The 9,172-nt window shown below is 44.1% G+C and overlaps 1 protein-coding gene across 1 annotated transcript; it reads right to left on the bottom strand.

The window, feature by feature from the left end:
- Positions 1–249: 249 nt before the first annotated feature.
- Positions 250–5,514, bottom strand: kiss2 (kisspeptin 2). The gene is made up of 2 exons (XM_038280805.1): positions 5,283–5,514; positions 250–594 (listed from the first exon to the last, which is right to left on the bottom strand). Exons 1-2 carry the CDS (start codon positions 5,392–5,394, stop codon positions 329–331), a joined length of 378 nt encoding a protein of 125 aa, XP_038136733.1. The 5' UTR covers positions 5,395–5,514; the 3' UTR covers positions 250–328.
- Positions 5,515–9,172: the final 3,658 nt, after the last annotated feature.

The raw sequence follows: 9,172 nt of genomic DNA on the forward strand, positions 1-9,172 counted from the left end.
GAAGTGGTCTCTAAGATCTGTAGAGCTCAATGACGTCATACATGTAATGTTTCCATGCAGCTGAATAAATAGAAACCACAGAGGGAGAAGCGCTGCTGCAGAGGCTTTGATGCAGCTGCTGCAGGTTCGACCTATGCTCCAGGTCTTCTCCTTCCTTCTAACCCCATATCCTGTCCTCCATTAGAACCTAAAAAAATAACCTTTGTAAAACAATGGGCATAGACAGATATAAAACTGACTCAGAAAACTCTTTGATTAATGGGAAAGCCTTTAATTCGTGATGAAATGCCACACGTTACAGCCGTGGTGAGCAGGAGACAGGACTCCCTCAGGTGGACACCTCCAGCTCTCTGGAGAAGAGGGACAGAGGCAGGAAGCCTCTGCTTCTGGCTCTTTTCACCGCCTTTCTGAACACATAGTTGTTGTAGCGTTTCCCAAAGCGGAGGCCAAACGGGTTGTAGTTGAATTTACTGCGGCGGTCATTACACAGGAGCTGTCGCTGCTCCTCGTCCTCCCTCAGAGAGAGACACAGGTTGGGATCTTCTGTCAGGAGGTCTCTGGCACTTCTTCCTCTGAGGGCCGAGAGACGAGAGCCTGAAGGAAAGCAGAGGGTCAAGAGTCAGGATGACATTTCCCTCACAGGGGGACTGTGTTCAGTCAACCTTCCAGTGAAGAGATGACTGAAATGAGCAGGAGGGATCAGAGCCACATTTTATTCCCCCTAATTCTTAGTTCCACCTAAAATATATTACAGTGGTGGCCAATAGAGGGCGCTAGGTGCTGCCCCACCCACCCAATGACCTTGATTAAGACAAAAATAAACAAACATTATTAAATTATTATTTCTAAAGGGCTGGTTATCCTCCCGCAGCCGTGCGTCGCAGTTAGCGCATTGCAGGTATGTCGCAGATATTTCTAATTTATGCCTAATTTCGAAGCGTGGTCTGCGTTATGTTACTCCACGCCACAACACCAGAGGGACAATCAGGAACTAGCTAGGATTGTGGGCGTCTGTGTGTTGGTTGGATGAGCTTGTTTGCCGTCTACAACCCCGCATCCAACGGCGGACGACACACAGTTCACCCGTGAGTGTTCTCCAAAGACTGGCTGTGGCGCTGCGTGTTTCGGCTTTGGTTGCAAACCAGCAACTAGCATCCTAGTTGTCTAGCGTCCTGTACAGTCTCTGGGACATTGTCTGAGGTGTGCCAGGCGCTGTGGACGGCGCTACAGCCAGTTTCTGCAATTAGGGACCAAACAGGAAATACACATAGTGTAGAGCGGATGGAGAACTGACCAATCAGAGCCCCCCTTTCAACGCTATCTATGGCACTGTCTGCGGCCACCTACAATTTTTGGGGAGTGTCTGCGGAATGGGGGGGAATATCTGCGTTAGGGTTAGGCTTAGACGACCTGGTTTCTGAGCACAAACCAGCCTTTAGATGTGCAAGATAAATATTTAACCTTTAATGAGGAGTAAATCTGTTTCATTGTCATTATATTGGTGATGTATTTCCATAAATCTTCCCCTGTAGACTCTGGTTAAAGTTTTCCATGAGCAGCAGCTCCTCTTCAATGCTAAAGATAGGAGCATCCTGGGGAGCAGCTCTCCTGCTCCCAGAGCTGAAAGCAGCTTTATTTGCTGACCACCTCCCTCCACAGCGCTGATGTCACAGTCGCCTGTTAGAAAGTGCGTCTGATTGACAGGTTTATTTAGCTCCAAGGCTAGGCTAACTCCATGCAGCGAGGCTAAAGCTTTATCCTGCTTTCCTGCCTACTTTTTCAAATGTCAGAATCTGAGCCAGCGTGGTAAAGACAGCTAGGACTGATTTAAATCACTTTACAGAACATTTTATAATGTTGTTTGTTGTTGTTGGCATTGATATAAATATACTGGTGCAATAACTTAGTATACATTTGATTGGTTCTTTGTATACATCTGTTTTGCAGTTATAGCGCCCCCTGGAGGAAACTCCACCAGCCACAACTGATGTATTAATCTCAGTGCTCTCCACCACCAGATGGAAAACTTCTCATCCAGTTGCCTAAACTTAACTTTTCAAGATTGACCTGGATGACTGAGAATCTTCCCAGAAATGAACTTTGCTGGTAGAAACAAGACTGAGCTGAAAGTCATGCTGCAGGAGAAGAAGAAGCTGTTGTGACTGGTTGGTGGCAGCCATCGGAACGCTTAAGGTCTGGTTATCCTTCTGCAGCAGTGCGTCGCGGTGAGCTTGATGCAGACATTTTTGATTTATGCTGAAGTTTGAAGCGTGTTCTGCGCCACACCACAACGCCAGAGAGCCAATCAAGATCTAGCTGTGGGTCTAGATACGGCCGAGGCGGTGAGGAAGTGGGGGCAAGTTAGAGCAACAATGGAGGGACATGAGGGCCAAAAAGAGCGGGGATCCTGGTGGAAAAAGAGTCAAAGCGTTCTTGCGCACCTCGCTCTGCTAGCCGGTCCATCTTCACCAGCTGTTTTCTGCAATTGTGGTCATACAAACAAAAGAAGCCAGCAAGCAGATGTAGAATTGACCAATCAGAGGCCTCCTGTCTGCGGTCACCTATGATTTGGGAGAGGTTCAAAGTATTCAGCCTTCATGATATTAAGCGTGTCTCAGCCCCCCCTTCAGTGTCCACCATATTGGATCAGTCCATTTGCTGCACATGTTCAGAAAGGTCCAAACAGACAGCAGCAAACCATTTGAAAACAAACCATGCAAAGAGCAGTGTTGCTAACTTAGCGCTTTAGTCGCTATATTTAGCCACTTTTCAGACCCCTCTAGAACTTTGATTTCTAAAAAGCTCCTAGCGCCAAATCTAGAGACTTTTTTCTGCTACTGGAGACTTTGGAGACAACATCTAAAAGCAGCGAACTCTGCTCTCCAGAGCGAGTAGATTGGTAACCCCGCCTCCTGCTCTCCTCTATCTTGTCTGCTGTCATGATTCATGCAGCTATTATTTCATCCAAATGAAAAATGGAGAACAGAGAAGCAGATCATGGCTTGTCTACAGTGAAAAGAAGGACTGGGTTATTTACTTTGGCCTTTTTGGAAACACAGGAAGGAGCAATCAGCTAAGTGAGCTTAGTGCTTGGAAAAAATCTTTCATTCCTTTAGAGACAGCATGAAAAGTCAGCTGAGTACAAAACATAGAGAGGAAAACAAGAAGAAAAGGGACAAGAAGAGAGGGACACAACCTAGAACAGATAATGGATGTCTATTCTATTAACATTTCTACATCTGTAGAATAGGTCTGTTTTACGTGTTGTCTTCTCAGTTCAGAGGGCCCCCTGCCTGTCTTTGCCTAGGGCCCCACATTTCCTAAATCCACCCCTGGTCATAGTCTTATTTAGTCCAGGATTACTTGTTGTAAATTGGGCTGTTTGGTCGCTCTGATTTTGTCCCACTTTAGTCCAATAAGAAATGTTGAGAATGTGGTTTCCTTTACCTTTGTTATCATCAGTAATCAGAGTTCACTTTTATTTCTCATTGAGCTGCATTATTTTAAAGCTTTAGATGTGAAACCAAAGAAAAGGCTGAAGTTCATCTGCTGCTGTTTAGCATTTCTTTACAGGCTTTTCTGTTTTTGGTTTTTCTTTCATGCTTCTATGGAGACCTTCTCAGGCTCAGTCAGGTTTGGCAGCAGTATCAGTAGAAAGAGCATTCTAGATCTTTGCAGAAATATTTTTTAAAATCAAGATGCAGGTTCTCCCTGGACCACTGAGGGAAACCCTAACGCCTAAATCCCTCCATTGCCATGCAGAGCGGGGACTATATAGTGAACTCAGTTAACTGACCGTTGGTCACATGACTCTGGTCACTATGGTCACACTACTCTGGGATGTATCTGCTCGTCTAGTGACCATGGATGATCACTACTTTTCAAGGTGCATTATGGGATATTTCGAGTCCAGTACTTTTCCGTCACTAGACATTCAGATGCTAATTTAAAATGGCGTCACCACTATCGAGGGATTAATGTGGACATTCAGACGCTCCTAGACTGTGCGTCAGGTGAAGCTGTGGCCTGATGGTGGAGATTTTCAGACCAGGGGTCCAGGTGGTTCTCTAATGCTGCCACCACCGTGCCCCCCAGTAGGGATGGTAACAGTGAGAGGTTAGCTCCATCAAACCATTGGCCTTATGTTTTTTTTCTGGTCTAAAGATGTTTTTCAGCTCGTCTTCAGTAAAAACCTGATGTTGGAGCATGATAGCAACAAGCCTTTTATGATGAGTCAGTTTGGTTCCAAGGACGAAGCTGCTCACCACTCCCAGACAGATACAGAAGGTGATTTAGCCCTTGATCCAGGTTACTTATCAGCATTAGAGCAAAGGGTTTGAATATTTGCTGCTCCACTGTGAGTTCTTATATCCCTCACTGGTGGTGTGTTAACTTTTCCTTTGGCATGTAGAGGCATCTTTAGTCGTCTCCCTAAGGATGTCACTGGCCCTTTAATAGCCCAGTTGTTTGGCTCTTCGTATAAATGGAAATAAGACATGGATTTCAATTAGGATGAGAATGATCAGTTTTTATTTTCATCTGAACAAAAACTATTCACCCCTTCAAATCTATGGAAAACGTCTGGTGGTATCCCAGCAATCAGAGCACCTATTTCTGCATGTTCCTGCCTACTCTTGATGTTTGTGGACAGCTGGGTGGTTCCGTCTCTTTAGAAAAACAAACTCTTTTTACGCTGGAGAGTCATGACATGTCCAGGTCAATCTGATCCGCCTTTAGTTAGCTGATCTTAAACACTACATCTCAGTATCAACTCATTCTGCAATTCTCTTTAAAAGAAAAATTACTTATAAAGACACATTTTAGTCACTGAAAAAATCTAAATTAGGTCATTTTTTCCTCAATTGAGGAGGAAAGTGAGACACTTTGCCAATAGCACAAGACAATTTACATTTAAATAAAAAAAAATACAACTGCAGCAAGTGCATATTATTTAATTATCTTATTTAAGTAGTAAAAATAATAATTTCATTGGCAGATCATCTTATTTACCCGCTCAAATAAAGGCTAATTACACTTAATTTGAGACATTTTTACTTATTTCTCCATTTTTTCCAGTGAAAACATAAAAAAATAACAAAGAATGTCTGCACTGTAAAACATAACTTGCTTTGGTTCAGAAACAAAGCAAAGGAAAGCAGGGAATCGGTCCCCTGAGCTCAACTTCTGCTACATTTAGAGGAAATTAAGAAATAATTTACATCACAGCACCTCCTGTTTGGAGCTACAGATGTTCAAATCAACCTCCCTGTCAGGGAGCCCACCTGTGGCATGAGTGTTCTGGGCAGAATCGAGTCCAAAGAGAGCTGCTCCCACGTCTCCAAGGAAAAGGATGCACACCACAAGGGCCGCCAGTCGGATCTTCCCACACGCCATCCTCTGTCTGTGAGTCCAAACTCAGATTTGATGCTGATGTCTATCAGCCTGCTTTTTGGGGTCTCCACCAGGTGACCCTTTGTTCCTTTAGCTCACAGCCAATCACAGCACACCTATCTGCTGCTTTTGCAACAACTCAAATGCATCATTCATCAGCTCTTCTTGGAATTGTTGACAGCTCACTCTACCATCGCTGGATAAAAAAAATGAAATCTACTTTCAACATGACCGTTTGAAAATGGGACAGAAGTGTCTGCGATGGGAGTCAGGAAATAAACCCACCGACTGCAGCCGCTGGGACCTCAGAAATGTAACCCCGTGCATCTGTTTTAGCATAGTGAGTTATATAGTGAGCATAGTGAAAATACCCAACCTGAGCAACATTCATAACATCAGAAGTTCTGGCAATCTGCTGGGATAAAGCATAGAGCTGAGTGTTAACATTAAGCCACCCAGACCTGGCAGTAACACTGCCACAGGATTTACACCAAGCCTGGAAAACGTGCAGAGCCTTGTGATGTGTTTCAATTCTATTCAGTGTATTTCTATAGCACCAATTCACATCATGTCACCTCAGGTCACTTTCCAGTTCACCAGATCATCCAGTAGGATTGATTCAAAGTTTTCTATCTAAGGAAAACCAGCTGATTGCATCGACTCATTGATTCTTCAGCAATCCCTCACACTAAGCATGCTTGTAGCGACAGTGGAGAGGAAAAACTCCCTTTGAACAGGAAGAAACCTCCAGCAGAACCAGGCTCAGTGTGAGCGGCCATCTGCTGAGGCCAAAGATGTTAAGTAGAAAATATACCTGGAATTTCAGGGATACATGGAAAACACCACGTGGGAAAATAAAAACCTGATGCTGCAGCATGCTTCTGTAATTTCATTGGAATGAGTTCCATGACTGAATTGTAGATGCTTGGAAGTTAAATCTGATATAACTTATGCTACGTCCACACCTAAGGTGCTCTAAGCAGCAGAAGCAGCTGGTTTTCATGCAAAGTCAATGGTTGACGCGCATCTAGGAGCATCAAGGAGCTCAACCAATGAGAGAAGCTGATCTGGGAGCTGGCAGGGAGTCAGACACAGCTATGCTGATGCAGAGCACTATGATCACTCCTCTGAAACAGTTTAACAACTAAATTAACTTAAAATGTAGAAACCTGCCGGCAGAATATGTTGGCTTTTATTATCCTGCTGCCTGCAGTTTGTAGCACAGACCTGAAAAACGCTAACATCTACTTCCAGCCGCCACCAACAGTAGGGGAAAACCCCCAAGAGGCGAGCGGGCCTGAGGCAGCTGCTGCTGGGGATTCCCAGTGACAGCGCAGCGCCGCTATGTGGGGGTCTGAGGCTACGTTCACACTGCAGCCTGAAGTGACCCAATTCCGATTTTTTTGCCCATATGTGACCTGTATCTGATCTTTTTATGACAGTCTGAACGACACAGATCGGATTTTTTCAAATGCGACCCAGGCCACTTGGATATGTGGTCCTGAATCCGATACGTATCTGATCTTTTCAAATGCGACCTGTGTCTGTACGGCCAGGTCGCATTCATCCGACCTACACGTCATTGATACTTGACAAATGTTACAAATGTTACTAATCTGCGTCCTACTAAGCGGAGGCGGGAAAAACTAACAACCATGGCGGAAGATAACACAGAGAACAGTCAATGGAGAGAAAGTGAGGTTGCTGACTTAATTCATATTTGGAAAGATAGCTCGATTCAGACAAAACTCGAAGGGTCTTACCGGAACCGGGGGAGGGTCTTTCTTTTTGATCTTCTTAAAAAGATTTCGTTCGTAATGTGCCTGCTCCTGTTGGAGAAGAACTTAAAGAACGCAATATACGCTGCGGTATTACGAGTCATGTTTACTTCCGCAAACACTGAGGACGCTTGCTACATGTGACGTCATCGCGTCCTCGAGTGCGCATGCGGGACACTTCGGTTGAACGCTTTCAGTTCACACAGTAGATCACATACAAGTCGCATATACTTGGAAGTGTGAACGGACACGCAAAAAATCCGATTTCACAAAAAAATCGGAATTGAGCATTAAGGCCTGCAGTGTGAACGTAGCCTGAGTGGCTCCCACAGAGAAATAATCTTTGAAGGCAGGATGGTAATCTGGATGAACTGACTGCACAGACCATGTTTTCAGGAGGACTTTCTCACTTCAACATAGATTCTAACTACTTTTTACCCGCTGATCACAGCTAATATAGCTGCCATTGTTCCAGGCAGAGAAAGGATAGGGTAGCTCCGCCCACCGCGCATCAGACCCACTTTACCACAGCACAGTTTGAGCAGCAAAGATGCTTCAGCCACACGTCAGAACTAAACTGGTACAAGCATCACAAATGAATCAGCACGCGCGTTTCTGCTGCTTCTGCTGCTTGCGGTCTGAACGCAGCATAAAGGTTAACTACAGACAGTTCAAACAACTTTGTTATCAAATATGTGAAGTACATGTATAAATACAGTGACAAACTATAATGTTTTTATGAATTAAAGCCTAAATAGATCCCCAGAGGTTGGAGCAGCGGGCATGTCCTGATGCAGGGCTTCCTAATGCCTCTCCATTGGTGTTCCTATTAAATCCCATCTCTCTCGGAATGCCAGGAATACTTCCCCTCACATGCGCACCAAAGTTTGCTACTTTTTGAGCAGACATACTTTGTTCCCCTCTTGTATGACTCTAAGAGCTATGCAGTAGTGAACTTCTCCATTGTGAAATTAAGAAAATCTTATGTATATAATTTCTATATGGCAAAGCTTACTGGAAGTGATGAGGTTAATCACTCAAACTAATGGGAGAGTCTAACAATTAACAACTTACTCTAAACAATTCCAAATAGAAGAAATTATTACAAATTTTGGTTCTAAATTAACTTAAATATATTTTACATACCAAAAGACAAAAGCTAGATTGGTGGAAATATCAAATTAGAAAAATGTAGCATAAATGGCCACAACACAGTGTAATGACAATAAAAGCCAGAAGAAAAAGTACTCCCAATGCTTTCTCTTCCTTGCTTCCTCCATCTTTGAGCTCTTGCAAACACACTGAGTACTGAGCCAGCGACAGGATATGAGGGGGACTCCACTGTGTTTGTCTGAGCCTTTTATGTTTCAAATGCACGCAGTCCAAACCAGCGACCCACTTCCTGAATCAGCCACGAGGTGCGAAGCATCAGGACGGTTCAAACGTCAGCGTGACGTCACCGAACCACACTCTGAGCCATGCTCCACTTGCTTTGAAGCTTCAGCTCATTTAGCCCATCACTAACCGGTGCTGCTGTCATCCAATATTATAGAGCTAAACATGACAGTGTGTCACTGCGCCTCTGACCTTTTTGACCTTTTGGCGTATTTCAGGCTTCAAACATGAAGATATCATTTTTTGTGAAGAATCAACCAGTGAGACCCAGCTTTACATCCCAATGTCAGCAGGTGACTATGAACCAATTGGAGCGTTAGTTAGATGCTTAGAAAAGTCTCAATCTGTGGATGAACCACCATTTTCTACAACTGGATAAAAACCAACCTGAGGTAATAATGAAAAAGGAGCAGAGATCCAGAGTTAGCTCCCAGCTTCAGCTAGAAAGCACTGATTATGGCTGAAATCATGATGGACTCAGACCTAAACCTTCAGAGGCTCAGAAAGAAAGTTACTGAGTCAGACTTTGATCACCTGAAGAACATCTCCAGGATTAAATGACTGATGACCTGCAGGATCTAGAACAACTCTTTCAAGCATTTATCTAT

This window comes from Cyprinodon tularosa, unplaced genomic scaffold, assembly GCF_016077235.1.
Source record: "Cyprinodon tularosa strain WSP-4 unplaced genomic scaffold, ASM1607723v1 ctg1643, whole genome shotgun sequence".
Lineage (NCBI taxonomy): Eukaryota > Metazoa > Chordata > Actinopteri > Cyprinodontiformes > Cyprinodontidae > Cyprinodon > Cyprinodon tularosa.

Excerpts from the sequence above, each read along its gene's own strand:
- kiss2 (XM_038280805.1), bottom strand. The coding sequence starts at position 5,394 with ATGGCGTGTGGGAAGATCCGACTGGCGGCCCTTGTGGTGTGCATCCTT. Across the intron at positions 595-5,282 it reads CCAGAACACTCATGCCACAG|GCTCTCGTCTCTCGGCCCTC; the intron begins GTGGGCTCCCTG and ends GCTTTCCTTCAG.